This window comes from Thermobia domestica, chromosome 11 (genome assembly GCF_964235325.1).
Source record: "Thermobia domestica chromosome 11, izTheDome1.hap1.1, whole genome shotgun sequence".
NCBI lineage: Eukaryota > Metazoa > Arthropoda > Insecta > Zygentoma > Lepismatidae > Thermobia > Thermobia domestica.
This window is the reverse complement of record NC_137464.1, coordinates 14,850,567-14,869,255: the sequence shown is the minus strand read 5'-3', so window position 1 is coordinate 14,869,255 and position 18,689 is coordinate 14,850,567. Positions and strand designations below refer to the sequence as shown.

Genomic DNA, 18,689 nt, shown 5'->3' with positions numbered 1-18,689 from the left:
TATATGACACTATTATTTGTATTTTCTACCTTGCATTCTTTTCTTTTTTAAATCTTTGAACTAACCCCAGCAGGAAACAATCAAAAGTAAAAGGTATCGTGAAAAACATGAATACACAGAAAATATAATATTTTTTTTTTCTTTTTAAATAACATCTTTTGTTTGATGTTCACAGGGAAAAGGAAGATTCTCAAAGAATCAAACACAAAAGGAAAATATCGACAGATACTGTACGGAGAAAAAAAAAAGAAAGAAGGAAAAAGAGAAAAAACCTTCAAAACGCAAACTTTAAAAAAAGAAAAAAAACCTTCAAACGGAATTCCTTTAGTTAAAGGATGACCATTTCCTTTTTTTCTGTTTCTCGAGTAAAAATAGCACAAAATATTGTATTCTTCCGATTTTCTTCACACAGTTCTCTGTTCTGGAAATAAAATAAAGTATACAGGATGTTTTGTTTTAATATTGCAAAATTTTGCTCATGCAGGTTAAATATAGGACAAATTATACTTGGGAATTGTTTTTCTACTGTCAAATTTTATTCTTTATTTTTGTTATAAATAATATGTTATAAAATCACTGTAAAGTACAAACTTTTAATAATTGGATAGGAAAGGTGTTTTAAGTTCCAAGCAGCGTAAAGAAGGTTTCCCACTAAGTTTTAAGCAAACTTAGTGTAGTAGGTTTAAGATTTTTTAAGGTTCTACGCAAGAAGAGAAGGCTTAAGAAGACTACAAAGTCCTACAGAAGCTGGGTGGGTGAGGTTAGGGATTTGATAGAGTTTTAAGCAAACTAGGTGGGTAGGATAGGAGACCAAGAGCTTCAAGCAAGCTAAAGGATTTGGGTTATGTAGCTCTTAAAGCTCTAAGCAAGCTGAGAGAGGAGAGCTGATTATCTGTAGACTGATACGAAATGTGGAGTTCTATAGCTGCTCCAGTGTAGCGGCGGTGCTGATGTTCCTTCTTTGTCACATGACTAGTGATGTCGCTGTGTGTAGTAGTTAGTGTAGTGTGTCGTAGTTTGTAATAGGACGTACATGGTATTGTTTATAAATACAAGCTTGTGTTGATTGTTCGTAAACAGATCTATGTGCGGGTTATTACAATATAGTCCCCAGAAAATTCAACATATATATGTATACATATATGTGTGTGTATGTAAAGGACGCAACACATGGGAATGAATTGTAAAGAATGTCCCTAAAGGAGATGCTAGAAGAGTCAAAAGCACAGATCTTTATCCTCGACGCCACACGAAAACAGTGACGACGCTAGAGAAGGGAAGGGGTGGCTCCTCCTTCTGGCTACCACTGCCCTCCAACAACCCCCAGACATGTAGCATTATGAACTAATATAAAACTATCCTTTTCGATGTACAAAAAAAAATAGCTCCCCCCCCCCCAATAAGTTTCTCTGCCCTTCTCCACCGAGAAATTAAAGCTATCGTCATCGCTGCATGGAAACCATATTTCTTCTCATCGCATCCCCAGCTACAAACACCTTAGTAGTTTAACGTTTCTCTTTCCTAGGCCGTTGAAACAATAGTTATTAAATTCCTTGACACCCTCAAGAACACGTAAACATCATAGATGTAGATCTATTGTAAATTGGAAGTGTTTCAGATATAGGAAGTTGTTCTAAACAGTGTTGTGATATTTTCGTCTGTTGAGAGTGATACGTAATTGAGTGTGATACTTATTGAACCAGCTTTTTAAAATGAAATCTTTCGAAAAAAAAATAAGCTAAAGTTTCGATTCTTTGTATCTTTGTTCTTATTTATTCCAAATCTTTTAGTTTAACGTCCCACGATTATGTCCTTTAGGCGAAAGGAGACGGATGATTAGGGCGAGTGAACGATAATGGAAGAATTGGTGGAATGAGAATGTGGAAGGGAACGGAAATATTTGGTTGGTAACACTGTTAATATCATGGTAATGCAGAAAATGTCAAAGCGATTTCCTCTTGTCAATGCATATATTCATTAAATAGTAAGTAGTTTCGACAAAATGGACACTTTCAAATATCTGGGATCAATATTATTATATCACAAAGGTATTCACTAAGAAATTAAATATCGACTAAAAGCAGGGAATTCAAAATCTTTTGTCGTAGCTAATTCTGTAGAAGAATTTGAAGCTTAAAATACATAAAATTATAATCATGTTTGTTGTTCTGTATGGGTGCGAAACATGGTGGTTTACTCGGAGGGAAGAACGTAAAATGAAAGTATTTGAGAATAAGATCCTGAGACGAATATTCAGGCACAAGAGGAACGGGAATGGGAAATGGTGGAAACTTCATAACAAGGAACTACATAATGTTTATGGTTTACTGAACATTGTTAGCCTTACCAAGTCTAGGAGGCTCAGGTAAGCAGGTCATGTAGCCAGAATAGAAGAAAGTAGGAATGTTTTCAAAGGTTTAAATGGGAATTCAATTGGAAAACAACCATTACGAAGACCTAGTCGCAGATGGGAGGACAATATTTACATGGGAACATTACCAGAAATAGAAACACAAAATAGAAACTGGACCCATTTGGCTAAGGACAGAAGTTGACGAAGAGCTTTTGTAAACGCGGCATTAAAGTTCCGGGTTCCATAGGCCATAGAGTTATTTAGTTAGTTAGTTAGTTAATATTTTCATTGTTCAAAATTTCATCTATTTAAATATTAGTTTCAAAGTTATAAGAGGGTTACAAAATGCATGGCCTATCCATTTCGTTTCTTTCATCAGGCCTTTCCATCAAGTTTAATATTTCAGATTGTTTTAATCAAACTTTACATCCTGGCCTTAAACGTTTCACCGACTCCTCTATCAACAAACTCAATATTGTAAAGTTACATACTGTGTATCAATTTCTATTGTCAGTCGTGTCAATAACTTAGACGCAAAGAGGTTACCAATAATGTTTTTTTTAATACCCCAAGATAATGAACCGAGACTAAGGGAGACGATAAGATTAATGATAAGGTAGTATGATGCAATTGTGGGATGAAAAGGGAGAACCCCGAGAGAGCCTACGCGTACAGTGTTTGTCCACCAGAAACACCATTTGGAGTAATCTGATTAGGTTCGTTTTGGAATACAATTAACAGCTAAGCATAGTCAGGTAGAGAGTTATACAAATGAAAGCTTAAAATTAATAAGGATTATGGGTTCTTAACAGAAGACAGTGATACTAAATATCTTATGAAGCAAGAATTCGTTAATCCAACGTAAGAATTTGTTCGAATTAAAAGTTAAATTTTACTGAATCAGCTCTGTGTGATAATTTTTCTGGTGGCAACATTTTTTTAAGTAAAAAAAAATTAATAGATAATGAGACGACTTGATGGCTTGTGACAAAGTTCACGTCCCGATGGGAATCACAGGTTTTCCCTTGCAGATGGGCTTCATCTAAAGTTCAGTGAAAAGATTGCACAGATAAGGAGAAAAGACCAAAACTGACCAAAAAAAGGAAAAAAGAAAGTGCATTTTATCTGTCTATAGTCGCTTAGTTTTAAACAACTAAGGATTCTTGTCACATCCTCCTCGAACTAACTTAAGTTTTCGATCTCTCTGGAAATGACACTATCATAGGGATGTTTCCACAGAGCAAGAGAGAGAGAGAGATAAAGAGTTTTATTATTTACGCGGCTTAATTTCCTATTTAATGCTGTAAATTCTATTCGTAGTTCTGTTGTAAACCAAAAATACCCATATGTGAATAGTACATTATGCTCGCAAAGGCATTATTTGAGTCACTTCTCTGTAAGATTTTAGTACAGGGTGTAACAAAAGTAGTTGAGTTGAATTTCAGTTTAGCGTCCCTTTCAGCAGCGAGACTATGTGAGAAGTGGACCTACTGATTGACGTGGAATCCGAACCACATGAGCTCCCGCCGGGAATCGAACCCGGGTCTCCCGCGCCGTCCCAAAAGTAGGTATACAGTCCCGTACTTACCGGCTCATGGTATTTTATATAATTTACTTATTGTTATCCATAGAGGCAGTGACTTAGTTTCTTTAGGCCTATTATTTATTTTTATTCTGTTTTCACTCATAATTCAAGCTTGGAACAGAATTAATTATCTTAATAAACTAAAATGTCAAACTTGATCAATGCAGGACTGTATACCTACTTTTGGACCACTCTGTATAACTAACTCTATGGCCTATGGAACCCGGAGGTTTAATGATGCGTTCACAAAAGCTCTCCATTGACTTCTATCCTTAGCCAACTGAAACCAGCTTCTTTTTTTGTATTCCTATTTCTGTAAGCTCTATCTTAACATTGTCCTCTTGTCTACTCCCAGGTCTTCCTAATGATCGTTTTCCGATTGGATTTCCTGTTAAAACAATGAGATGACCTACGCACCTGAGCTTCGTACATTTAATGAGCCTAACAAAGTTACGTAAACGGTATATAATGCAGTTTTTTTTTTTTTTACGAAGTTTCCGCCATTTCCCATTTCTGTCCCTCTTGAGTCCAAATATTTGCTTCGGAATTTTATTCAAATATTTTCAATCTGCGTTCTTCACTCAAAGTAAGCCACCATGTTACGGAACTTCAACCATACAGCACAACAGAAATAACTATCGTTTTATATGCATTTTAAGATTCGAATTCTTCGACAGAATTCCCAAAGATGAAAAAGTTTGGATCAAATAAGAGCACAAATTCCATATTTTTAGTCGGAGTTTAATTTCTTCTTAAATATGGCTTTATTTTTTTTTAATATTGATCCTACACGTTTCAAAAAAATCCACTGTTGAAAGTGTTATTTGATATTTTAGCGTAGATTCCATGTATTTAGTTTTCTTTGCATTTGCTTCTAAACACAAGTCCCTGTAGAAGTTTAACAATACCTTTGCATTTCTTTCTATTGTTCTCATGTTATCTCCTATTATATTGATATCATCAGCTTAAGTTGTAATCTGATATCATTCAGTTCTAGCCTCTGGCTCCTATCTTTTTCTTATTAGTATAAAGAACTTTTTTTTATTATTGTAATATTATTTCGTTTCGCGCTTACGGATGAAATTGGCGTTGGGAATACGCTGGATCAGTGGTAGAGCGTTTTCCTCTAGTGTGTGGGGTCCCTGGTTCGATCCACAGTAAAGTAAGGTTTTTGTGGACAATATCATGCTCGTGGGTTTTCTCGGGTTACTTCCGTATCCTCCCACTTTCTCATTTCACCAATGCTTCCATTATCATTCACTTACTTTAATCATCGTCTCCCTTAGCCTAATCGTCGGACGTTAAACTCAAATATGTTGATATTGACATTTCTCAGCTCCGTTCCTTATTCTACGAAAAGTCTATGTCCACATCAAAGGCTCCTCTCTAAGCTCTCTTCACTTTCTATGAATTTTAATCAATAACAAGTGAGCCACGAAACGATATTATACGAACTAATAATTTTTTCAACAATCTCTTTATTTAATGAGTTACTTAAAGATAATGAAAAATATATTAAACATGAAACGTAAGCCAAATAGTACCTACAAAACGATGCATCGTGTATAAATTTGTGTTCCCACTTGGTGATTGCAACGAAGCGAGAAATGTGCTTCCTTCTCTCCCAGCTTTATGGGCAACATGGGAATTTTAAAACCTTTCTCTCCCTTGGGAAAGCTGTTTTACATTTTGATAAGGTCTCTTCTTCGTAACTGCATCTACACATTCTGTCCTTGGTCTTCCTCTTCCTAGTGTTCCTTCTGCCTTTCCTTCTATCAACATGGTGATCCAAACGGAGTACCGAATAAGAGGACCAAGCATGATGTTTCTTCTTTTTCCTGTTATCTTCACGAACTATCGTCCTTCATTGGCTTCATTTAGTACGTCTTGATTCATTTTTCCTTTCGGTTCATGATATGCCAACACCACATGATTCCAGCTTGGATATTTCAGCTTTTTTCAGTGTCCATATCTCTGGTCCGTAAAACGCCACACTCCATACCAGAGTTTTAATATATCGTTTACGAACGTCCAACGACACATTTCTTGATTTTTTTAGCAGTCCTCTTTTCTTATTAAATGCTTATTCAGGCCTGTGCTATTCTTAAAACTTACGTCTTTTTCACTTCTTCCGTCCGAGGATATTAGATTTCCTAAATAGGGGAATGTCTTAACGTCTTCGATTTTCTCTCCATCTAGCCATACATTTGCCTCTTCCTGTCCTGCTCTTGTGCACTTTATCACTTTGGTTTTCTTCTTATTTATCTTCATTTTGCACGTTTTTTTTCTTTCCAGTTTGTTGGTTATGTATAAAAGTGCTTCCTGCAAATCTTTTTCGTTCTCCGCTATCCGTGCTATGTCACCAAACCTTATTTTGAGCTATCAGCAAATATAGAAGTTGGAGAGAAGAAGACAGAACAAATGATTAGTTTTCGATACCTGGGTAGTATTATTGCTAATGATATGAAGTACGAAAGTGAAAAGAAAGCAAGAATAGAAATGGCGAGAAAAGCCTTTAGGAGGAAGAAAAGTTTATTTTTGGAACCTTTAATAAGGAGTTGAGAGAGAGACTCATAAAATGCTTCGTGTGGAATATTGTACTGTATGGATCAGAAAGATGTTCATTATGCAAAGTGATGAAAAACGACAGGAAGCATTCGAAATGTAGGTGTTGAGAAGAATGAAGAAAATTAGCTGCGTCGAGCGGAAGCGAATGACAGGGTGTTAGAAATGTTGGGGTTAAAAGAACAATTTTAAATATTACTAAGAAGAGGAAGAGAAACTGTTTGGGACATTGGCTAAGAAGGAACTGTATCATGAAGAACGTGCTAGAGAGTATGGAGCAGGGGCGGATCCAGGACGGACTTTTGGGGGGGCGGTGGGTTGTAATACTGCTACTTAGAGCTACTTTTAAGAGTTCCAAACTCTGGGATGGGTTTTATTTTATATATATATAATAAGAAAGTTCCTTATTCTGGGGGGACGATCAACCCGATCGCCCCCCCTGGATCCGGCCGTGGTATGGAGGCAGAAAAGAGAGGGAGAGAGCGAAGAAGAGTATAATTAATGGACAATATGAAAACAAAAAAAATGTACGTACGTGAAGACGAAGAGGTTAGAGGAAGACCGTGGAGTATGGAAGCTTCTGAGCTGCGGCAAGTGTTTGCCAATAACGGCAGAATACCTATGATGATTGTTAGACTTATTTTTAAATAAGAATACCATATTTATTTGACGTTTAGTTAACGACCCAACACAACTTCCTTTAAAACTAAGTAACTCTTCTGGTCATCAAACACTATATATCAATTAACCACAATTTTTTTCAGGTACTCTTTATTCCAAGTATAATTAGTGCTATCTCTTTACTCCAATCCAATTACAAGCACTTCTCAAACTTTACGTGCTTAAAATTTCCGTAGACTTCTTATTTTAATCCCTAAAACATATAACACTCTTCTTGTTGAACTCTTAGCAACCATTCTACTACGTCTTTTAGAACTCACTCAGGGAAGTAATGCTCTCGGAAGTAGGAACTAAACACACGGTTCTGATTGGTTGGCTTTATCCGTTTCTTGGCACGTAGCTTATATATAGCAGAAATGAAAGACTTGCTTCTGTCGTCCCTCATGGCCTAGCGTGTGTCCTCTCCGCTGGTCTAGTGGCTAACACGTGCGCCTTTGGTGTACATGGTCCTGAGGTCGATTCCCGGTAGGAGAGCCTTTGTGATTTTAACTGTCCTCGATATTTCTGTGTTCGTGTCCCTATCATTCTCGGTAATTGGAGAAGCAAGTTAAACGAGTAAAGCAAGATAAATTAGTAATAAGTAAATTACTTTTAAAAAGGCGTGCAGTAATGGTAAACCCTTTTGGCGTGGGTTCAAACCCTGCCCACGGAGTTTTCTTTAAAATTTTCATAATACTTTTTCCATTATAGTAAGATGAAAATAATACTCAAAAAAGTGATTTACTTGCTTTTGTGCAGATAAGTAGTAGTAGTAGGAGGAGGAAGAAGAGGAGGGACAGGTTAGAAGCAGGCCCGTATCCAGGAGGGGCGTAGGGGGGCCGGGTCCCCCATAAATTTTGGCTGCCCACCCTAAACTTTTCACGGTAGGCTTGCAAATGAACTATAATATGGTAATATGGTTGGATCGGCCCCCCTAACTTCAGCTGGGCTCCCCCTAAATTTTTGGGCTGGCTACGGGCCTGGTTAGAAGCCCCGCAGGGTTCGTTTTGTTCCACCTTGACCCCCATGATGTAAATTTTGTGACCAACTAACAAACAGCTAACTAGGATAAAAAGTTACTTCCGGGAGTATTACTCTCCCGAGCGGGTCGTCATCTTTTAACCTCTCTTCCTTCTTCCCTTTTTATTACAGTTCTAACCAAGGATCTTATAAAATAGAGGATCTGCCCTTACAACAAAATCTTGAAGCCATACGTCACACTTTCGCCACCCCTACTCTGCCCACTCCGCCCAATAGGATCGCAATGTTTTGAGCCAACAATCATGGCGGAAACGAAAGTATCCAATCAAACGATGGCAGAAACGAGAGTAGCCAATCAGACGTGCCGATGCTCGGTTGTTTTTTGGCTTCATCGATTTAATAGGATGAAGATACATATGGGCAGATCCTCTATTTATAACATCCTTGGTTCTAACACGACCCGCTCGGGAGAGTAATACTCCCGGAAGTAAGTTTTTTCGCGCGCTACTCTAGCCAGATGTTTTACGCGCTATCCTAGTCAGTTGTTTTAAGTTGGTCACAAAATCTGTATTATTTAGTACAAGGGCAACAAAACGAGCCCTGCGGGGCTTCTAACCCGTTCCTACTACTACTACTACTTATCTGCACAAAAGTAAGTAAATCACATTTTTGAGTATTATTTTCGTATTATTTTAATGTAAAAAGTGCTATAAAAATGTAAAAAAAATGTTAAAAAAACTTTCCTCTGGCCGGGTTTGAACTCACACCAAAATAGGTTTTCGTTATTAGCATGTAGTGCTAGCCCACTCGACCACGAGGACCGACAACAACAATCGTCTGAATTCTGTTATTTGAATGCAACGTGGCAAGACATAGATAACGCCAACCAATCATAACTGTGTTTTTCGTTCCTACTTCCGGGAGCATTACTCTCCTGAGCTAGTCCTGTTCTAACTCTCAAATAATTTTTGCCTTTACAAGCCTCAGCATGCCTCATTCCGCAACAACCCCTAACAATGATGATGATCTATTATGATACCATAAACTGTGCACCGAAATTTCTAGTCTGTAGGAAAAGTTTTGGGTACTATTATTAGTTTATTTGCCTAATAACATTTTGTACATACTACTTGTGTTTACTTGCTATACTTCTGATATTTTTCATTATATTTAAGTTATTCAGTAGATTTAAGAGAAGTCGTGATGAACTTGGAGAGGAGGCCCTTAATTAGTGACGTGAAGTCCTATAAATATCCTTTTCCATTCCCCCTCTAGCAGACAATTGATCTTGAATACGTGTCATTCCTAGTACCTTTCTCCAAGGGTGCCCATTTCTTCGTAACTTTTGGGGGGCCCATTCATAAAAAATATATATAACAATAAAAATACATGTAAAAATACATGGGGGCCCAAATGAGCTTCCCCCCCAGGATCGGCGCCCTTGCCTTTCTCGCTTGCAGTTGGCTACAAGTAACGGTAGAGTTCGGACGTTTAAGCGTCAGTGTTACGTTTCCTTGCAGTTAGTAGAATCCAAGGGGGCACATGCCAGTAATTGTGTTGCTATTTTGTTCGAAGGCAGTGTTCATGAGTTGAGTTGATTTTGAGTTTTAACGTCCCTTTCAGCAGCAAGGCTATATGAGACGGAACCTACTGATCAACGTGGAATGCGAACTCTATGATCTCCCACCGTGAATCGAACCCGGGTCTCCTACGTCAAAGGCGCGTACGCTGACCACTTGGCCACGAAGAAGCTTGGCAGTGCTCATATTTTATCTATTTTGAAAACTTTTTATTCACTTTTTTTCGTACAATATGGTTGACAAACCTGGCCCATCTACTGTGAATGTGTATGATTCTGAATTTACAGAAACCAATCAATTATATGTTTGATAATGTTTCAGAAAGTGAAAGTAATGCTGTGAGAAGTAAGGTAGAACAGACCTTTACAAATTTGGCGAAACTAATATATACTTCAAAAGTTTCACAAATCTGTAAATGTTTTGCCTTCCACTGATAATAATTTTGAGGAGTTCGTTTACTACAATTTGCACATCAGTTTCACTGTAGCCATATATAAAACTATCTTAATTTGCATTAGAAAACTTAAACCAGACTGGTTTTAGCATGTTATATCCTGCACATTGCTATATTTCTTTATTATATCTATGGTGTGTTATGTCCTGTAGCTATAATGTATAATTAAAACACGTTTAAGTTAAGTAGCTATAAACAGAGTTAATCTTTCTGATTTCAAGCGTCTTTTGACCTTGATGACCTTGGTCGTCTATCATGTTTCGTCGTACGCAGTTTCATTTTGTATAGTGCTCGGGAACCAAAAATAGCAGTTCTCCTTTATTGTTTTTCTTTTCTTTTTCTTTTTTAAAAAAAGTTTGCCACAAAATTCGTTCATATACAGTAGATATCCGTAGAATTCTTCCATTCCACGAAAACAACAGGAAATGGCTGTCCTGAAATCTTATTGGTCCCCTGGAACAGAATATTTAATCAAGTGAAGCGCTAGCGAAGTTTAACAGAGAAATATAAAGTTTACGTTTTCTCCGCAATGCTTTCGGTTTATGCACAGGGAGATTATGAAAGCCCTATATGATAATAGTCGCTAATTGAATTCCACTAATTACTTCTATAAAGGCAAATAAACCCACAACCACAGTATATAGTACCAGTATGCCACATGCAAAACCAATTGGGGGATTATAATAGACTCCCTTCAAAAGCAACTGAACAATTTTCTTTTTGGCTTTAGTAATTCAGTGTTAAACTCATTAAATTATTGGACATTCAATGGACGATAATAACCAGTTAATTTTATACAGATTAGAAACTTAAAAAGAAGAAGAAGAATCAGATAATTTTTCTTCTGTTTCAACTCCGATTGAATATGCTGGAGTGTGTTGCCAGGAATATGAGGAATTCGAAATTATTTTAGGTATACAAGGCATCGATCGATTCATTTATATTTTACCCTCCGAATTTACTATATTCTGCCTTCGAAATATACCTTTCTCCATCATGTTTACCAACCTTTCCCCCCAAAATTTACCATTTTCCATCATGTTTCCTATTCTTCCCCCCCCCAAATTTACAGTTCTCCAATATGTTTAACATTCTTTTCCTCCAAACTTAGCAATCTCACCCCAAATTTCCTATTTTGCCCTCCGAATTTACCATTCTGCCTTCTAAATATACCTTTCTCCCCCAGATTTACTATTCTTCACTACGTTTACCATTCTTTCTCTCCCAAATTAACCGTTCGCCATCATGTTTACTATTCTTTTACCCATATTCCCAGTTCTCCCTCACGTTTACTATTTTCTTTCCCCAAATTCATCGTTCACTACCATGTTTATCATTCTTTCCTCCAAATTTACCATTCTCCACCATATTTACTATTCTTTCGCCCCAAATTTACAGTTCTCCACCATGCTTACCATTCTTTCCCCTCAAATGTACCATTTTCCACCACGCTTCTTATTCTTTCCCTCCAAATTTACCTTTCTGCCTTCGAAATATACCTTTCTTCCCCGAATTTAACATTCTTTACTATGTTTATTATTCTTATTCCGCAAATTTACCGTTTTCCATCATGTTTACCATTTTTCCCTCAAATTTACCATTTTTCACCATGTTTACTATTCATTTTCTCCAAAATTTACCGTGCTCCATCATGTTTACCATTCTTTTTCCCCAACTTAGCAATCTCATCCTAAATTTACTATTCTTTCCTCCGAATTTACCATTCTGTCTTCTGAATATACCTTTCCCCAAAAAAATTTATCATTCGTCACTATGTTTAACATTACTATTCTTTTCCCTCAAATTTATCATTCTCCACCATGTTTACTATTCTTTCCCCCCAAATGTACCGTTCTGCATCATGTTTACTATTTTTTTTTTCATATTTTCTGTTCCCCATCATGATTACTATTCCTTTCCCCAAATTTACCGTTCACTACCATGTTTATCATTGTTTTTTTTTTTAAATTTATCATTCTGCATCATGTTTACCATTCTTTTACTCTAAATTTAGCAGCCTCACCCCAAATTGATCATTTTGCCCTCCGAATTTACCATTCTGTCTTCTTAATATAACTTTCTCCCCGACTTTTCCCCAGAATTTGCCATTCTCCAACCCTCAAATTTTGCAATCTCGTCCCAAAGTTACCGCTCTGGCTTCGAAATTTACCTTTCTACCCGCAAAGTTGACATTCTCCAGTTCGATTTACCATTTTGAATAAAAAAAAAAATTGTCTCATATGTACCTGTGGGCACTCCTGCATACGACGATACCTACAGTTTTTAAAGAAAGATCTGAACGACTGTACAGCCATTCGGTTCTCTCGTACTGGGAATCGAACTCGAGACATCGTACACCAGAAGCAGATGCATTAGTTACACCATGAAAATCCAAACTCGAAGTCAATCAGTCACGAGCTCATAGCGAGCTAGAGCCTGACTCCGGCCTGCTCGAGGAAAAATATGATTAGTGAGCGTAACCAGAAGTGACTACAAGTCTCATTGGGGGTGTCAAAACTGAGCCCTTAGTGAGCGCGAGCCCATGTAGGTTATATAAGCATGAGTCTTATTCAGGAGAGCGAGCCCGAACTATGGTAAGCCTGATTGAAGTTAAGGATATCATTGAGGATAGCCTAAGCCAGTGAGAGTCCCTTTGAACCTCAGTTGCATAATGGTAATAGGTTTACTAAGGAAGAGAAGTAAGTACACAAGTGTTGCAATAGTGCTAAGTGAACAGTGTTTTGTAGGTTTCCGTGAGAAAATTTCCTTCGACGGACACAAAGTTTTCCTTTTACTCATCAAATTTTCCCTATTTTGTTGAATATCCAGTTAGTATGACAGAAGTCATGTGATAAGATTAATTTGCCTATATTAAAGGAAGTTTCAACCACATTTGTTTTATTCATTTGCTTTTTGCTTCAATTTTTACTGTTTCCTTCTCTCTCTCTCTTTTTTTTTTTACAAAAAATACACAAATTACCCCAGCCAACAACAAGGTGCAAATTATGCTTCTTTGTAAGACATACCTACCCCCCCCCCCACACACACACACACAAACACTAGCAAATTCCTATTGTATTGGTTTATTTCTGGAGAACAAAGAAAAAATTTAAGTATTTATATTGGTCATTCAATCAACACGAATTTCCCTGATTTTTTCAGTTTTATCAAAAATTTCCCTTTTCCCTTTTTGCTAAATTTACCTACGAAATTTCCCTAGATTAGAGAAAATTCCCTGAAACTACGAACACTGACGAGGAAGGTCCATAAACCGTGAGAGTTGAATTTTGATGAAAACTTGTGACAAGATTCACTTCGAGTTACTAAAAACGTAGTAATAGTCACTCGATGCGCAAATGCTTCGTTGAGCTGCTACACCGACGCCATCTTGAAATCCAGTAGGCAATGTCCAAGAATATCCTTTTGGCACAAAAATGAAAAAGCTTTTGATGGATATGACTTCAGTATTGTAAACCTAGGTAGAGCATCTTATGTGGGAGTACTTCCAGTGCATGGTCGCCATCTTGAAAGGCGCCATATTGAATCGCAGTCAAATATGATAAATAGCAAGGGGGTCATATGTGGTATCAAATAGCACTGGAATTTACTCCTGAATCCATTTCCGCAACCAAAGTTTACATATCTGTTTTCACTTCAGAGTTAAGAGATCTCTTACCCACAGGAATATATAAAAAATGTGCGAGTTAGGCTTGTGTTATGAAACACGTTCGTGCGAGCACTTGCAGGATTTTAACTAATGCAGTAGTTAATGCAGTATAATAGCTACTATAGCAATCAAATCTTGAGACTAGTAAGAGAAATCGTTAATTAAATTGAAATGTTTGTAGTGAAAAATGGAATAGCAGCATGCTACAAGTTATACCTATTTCAAAGTGCGATGGAATAAACTGCTGGTCGATGAAACACATGCTTAATTGTGCTGACGAGCAGAGAATACCAAAGGGATTGTTCGGATATATATTAGAAAATGATATAAACTGGTGCATATTATTTGAACGACCAAAATGGTTCAGATTCCACTATAATCAATAGGTCCACGTCTCCTTTAGCGTAGCAGGCATAAGTGTGGGACGTTGAACTGTAACAAGCCAAAAATCTATTTTAGGCAATTTTACGTGGTCCGTTATAGTGTGTTGTTTTCTTCTCCAATCTTGAAACCTTAGGTAAAGACCATCATTGTTGCAGAATATTGCGTTCTTTTCCAATACTCATACTTGACAACCTATAATTCACCGTGTATATTACGAAGTTAAAATACTTTAATGTATTGTTTGCCAGTTTGCCTAAATACAATCGATTTATTGCTGCCGCATTGAACAATGAAGTGGATTTAAATTATCAATTCACAGCCTATTCTTAGAAGAAGATACTCCCGGAAACTTAGAATTCACTTTTCTTGTGTCTGTTCTGCTATTAGTGATAAGAGAATACATACACACCTGCTAAAAATAGATGACAATAAATATTACAAGATTCAATACCAAGTTGCTATCCATAAAACAAGCCTCTTTCTTGCTTTTTCCTACAATATTAAATACTGCATCTTTCCACATTTAACGATAAAACACTTGCTTATAATAAGGGTAAGACTAGTTTTCATATCAAAACTGTGATAAATAACTAATTGTAGCAGGTGTTCACTTGTTCGGTGTACAAGTTATATAGCAGAATGTTCATAAAGAAAATGCATTCTGTTGTGTATCGTCAATTTTGTGCGCCAGTCCTAAAGGAAATGCTTGATATGCATGGCAGAAATGTGGGTACGTAACAAGAGCAATAGTTGATTCATTTACAAATGTTTTGGAGACTAGTAAAAAATAGTGTCTGTGGTCATGAAGATTGTGACGAAAGTGAATTTGTTAAGTGTTTGCACTGTTCCATGATGCTGTGTGTTAATCACTTCGTTTTGGATCTTCATCATCACAACTGAAGAGCAAGTCATATGTGCCGTTGCACTAACTTATATTACAGCATTTAAATGCTATGCATAATCGCAACACACATACTCATATATATAGCGCACTTTGAAATAGGTATAATTTGTTACAGTGCTGCTATTCCATTTTTCTCTACAGACACTTCAATTTAATTAACGATTTCTCTTACTAGTCTCAAGATTTGATTGCTATAGTAGCTATTATACTGGATTAACTGCTGCATTAGTTAAAATCCTGCAAGTGCTCGCACGAACGTGTTTCATAACACAAGTCTAACTCGCACATATTTTATATATTCCTGTGGGTAAGAGACCTCTTAACTCTGAAGTGAAAACAGATATGTAAACTTTGGTTGCGGAAATGAATTCAGGAGTAAATTCCAGTGCTATTTGATACCCCACATGACCCCCTTGCTATTTATCATATTTGACTGCGATTCAATATGGCGCCTTTCAAGATGGCGACCATGCACTGGAAGTACTCCCACATAAGATGCTCTACCTAGGTTTACAATACTGAAGTCATATCCATCAAAAGCTTTTTCATTTTTGTGCCAAAAGGGTATTCTTGGACATTGCCTACTGGATTTCAAGATGGCGTCGGTGTAGCAGCTCAACGAAGCATTTGCGCATCGAGTGACTATTACTACATTACTTAGCAACTTGAACTGAATCTTGTCACAAATTTTCATCAAAATTCAACTCTCATGGTTTATGGACCTTCCTCGTGAGTGAACTGAAGCGATAACGTTGAAATTTGTCACAAAAGCAGACAATGCTGCCACAGGCCCGTATCAACGGGAGGCTAGGGGGCCGCCCCCCTAAATTTTCAGTGGGACCCCTTAAAATTTTCATGGTAGGCTTGCAAATGAACTATAATATGGTTGGGTCGGGCGCTCCCTAACTTCTACCGGGCCCCTCCTACATTTTTGGGCTGACTACGGGCCTGTGGTGCCATCTACCAGCTTGCAAGTGGCAGAAAGCCGTAATACCAAACTACAGAAGAACTACTTCACATACTTATTGATTGACCCTCGTATAAATAAAACTTACTTTTTCTTCGTAGATGGCTTAACATTACGAAGTTATAAGGTGAAAGCAAAAGGTGAAAACTGTCCTTCCTTATCGAGTGACATTCATAATGATGATTTCTAATATGTTGTGAGAAAAATACGTTTCCATTGCATGGTTTGACGTTTTCTTAACGTCTGTTTACTGTTGTAGCTTGTTGATGCCGTGGACCCAAAGGCGGACGAGGATTTGCTGGAGCTGATGGTGAGGATAGCAGAGAACCCAAGGGAATGGCAGCAAATTCATCACATCCTACGTAAGTACTTCTAATCCATTATATCGCATTAACTTAATACAACTTACTCTCATGGTAGAATTCTCCTTGGAGGGAAAAGGGGGGGAAGAATAAGGGATCACGTAATTGTGCATCATACGATGCAGCTTCTGTTACGAAAAACTAGTCTCGAAGGATTTGCTTTCTTGGCAGCAGTATGAGAAATTAGAGTATCCTTTGCATCGCAAGAACATTAATTGGTATACCAGTGAACATATGCATAATATACTGATAGCTATTTAGTTCTTATATATATGTGGTAATCCATTCCAAAGCATTAATATATAGTTTACATATATATCTTTTTTTTTTAATCACGGTGGAAATAAACTGTCCACCCTACTCCTGTTGTACTGACTGACTAACCCCATAATATGTGTCACGTAAAAGTAACTAAACGGACTAGTCCGAAAGTATTCTATCCAAAATATCTTGCTATCTTCTAAACTCTAAAAAGCACTGTTTCTGACCATTTTGAACTCCTTCGTAATTGAGTGACTATGGCGCGGTTCCGTATTCGAATGATATTGATATATACTTGACGAGCGTTTTCCCGCCTGGGTCCCAGGTTCAATTCCTGGTGGGGGAGACTTGAAATTTTGAACACATTATAGTAGTCCGGATTTTTACCTTGAAGTATAGTTCCACGTCTCATACAGCCTCGGTGCTGAAAAAGGGACAGTCAGCGACAAAAATTATTTCCGTTTAATGAAATTACTTTTGTAAATAACTTCAGAACGGAAGGACAATTTGAGTGCAGTTTCAGTAAATTAAAAAGAATGTAATTTTCTATATGTTCCAGGCATACCACTGTTATTCCCAAAAAGAATTTTGCCAAATGTAAAGAACTTATGTCGGTGACTGTACAACTATAGAAAGCACGAACTGTTCTTTTTCATGCACACACTGAGAACTTTTTTGTTCAAGTGCTTATACTTCTGATGAAACAGTAGCCAGAGAGAATAAAAATGAGCCGTGTGTCAGCTTTTATTAAACAACCGCTATAAAGAATATCTACTGCGAAGAAGGATTGTCATTTTGTTATCTGTTCAAGTTCAGCATACCCTTTCAGCACCAAGACTGTAGAAGACGTAGATCTACAGCTTAAGTTGGAATACAAACTAGTGTAATAGATTCAAATACCAATGTCCTCCCAACGGAGATCGATACGATTACTTCGTGCATAGGGCCTGATTAACCAATCTGAAGGCCCGGGCTAGAAGAAATATGTGGCCCCGGCTGACTTTGCCTAATACGTTTCTGTGAAAGCACAGTAGAATAGTTAATGGAATATATATAGTTCTACGACATGAACCATGCCGTGCATTAGATGATTTATTATACCCAATGGAACTTTCCACATGCATAAAAAACACACAAAGTTACCCTATTATATATCTAAATATAATAAATAAAAAAATATGATAATTGTATCTTGTGTGGTTCGTTTTAGACAGCCAGTTGAGATTTTGATAAGAGTGGAGGTCCCGTCTACCCGGTCTACAGCGACTCTATGTCCCTTCTTAGTTCGGCCCTGCCCGTGCACAAAAAGTCCGCGCGCTAGCCACTAAGCCAACCAGGAGGCCAAAGAAGGATAGAGTATTTCTAAGAAACGTACAATTGAATATATATCGTCCTTCATCTGTTTTTTATGAAACAAATGAATCACAAGAACAACATATATCTCTCGTATACACGGGACCGTATATAGGGGATGAGCTCTGGAAGGTTCGAAACCCTGCCCCCGAAATCCTGACTTTTCTGTAAATTTAATCTAATTTTTGTGGTGATTGTGCAAATTTTAATATAATTTATTCTCTGTTTGAATTTGACACCCCCTCCCGAAAAGCTTTTGCTCTCCGAAATTTAAATTCCTGCGTATGTTCCTGTAGTATGCTATCTACAGAGCTTATCCGAGCTTAACTAAACTTGGCAAGAAAATAGACCTTGAGGTACTCAGTACATGTATGTGAAATATTTTCCTGTGCTAATCTTTGTTCTTTAGTTATAGGTCATCAAAATTGAGGTTTGGATTTAATCAAATTTCAGCAATAATTTTCATTTAGAATAATGAGCAGGAAAAAATACATGAAATTAAGCCTTAGATTGTTAATCGTTAAATAAATGTAAAAATGAAATGAAATAAAATGAAATCTTTGAGTTTTACATCACACGGTTATGCTGGCTAGGCTAAAGGAGACTGTGATGA

General features: G+C 37.2%; 1 protein-coding gene across 1 annotated transcript in view; it reads left to right on the top strand.

Moving 5' to 3' along the window:
- LOC145664842 (uncharacterized) overlaps positions 1-18,689 on the top strand; it is a 332,279-nt gene that overhangs the window by 227,837 nt on the left and 85,753 nt on the right. The window contains exon 5 of the mRNA XM_081731852.1: positions 16,360-16,462. Within this exon, the coding sequence (XP_081587978.1) occupies positions 16,360-16,462 (103 nt within the window). The remainder of the gene's footprint in view (positions 1-16,359; positions 16,463-18,689) is intronic.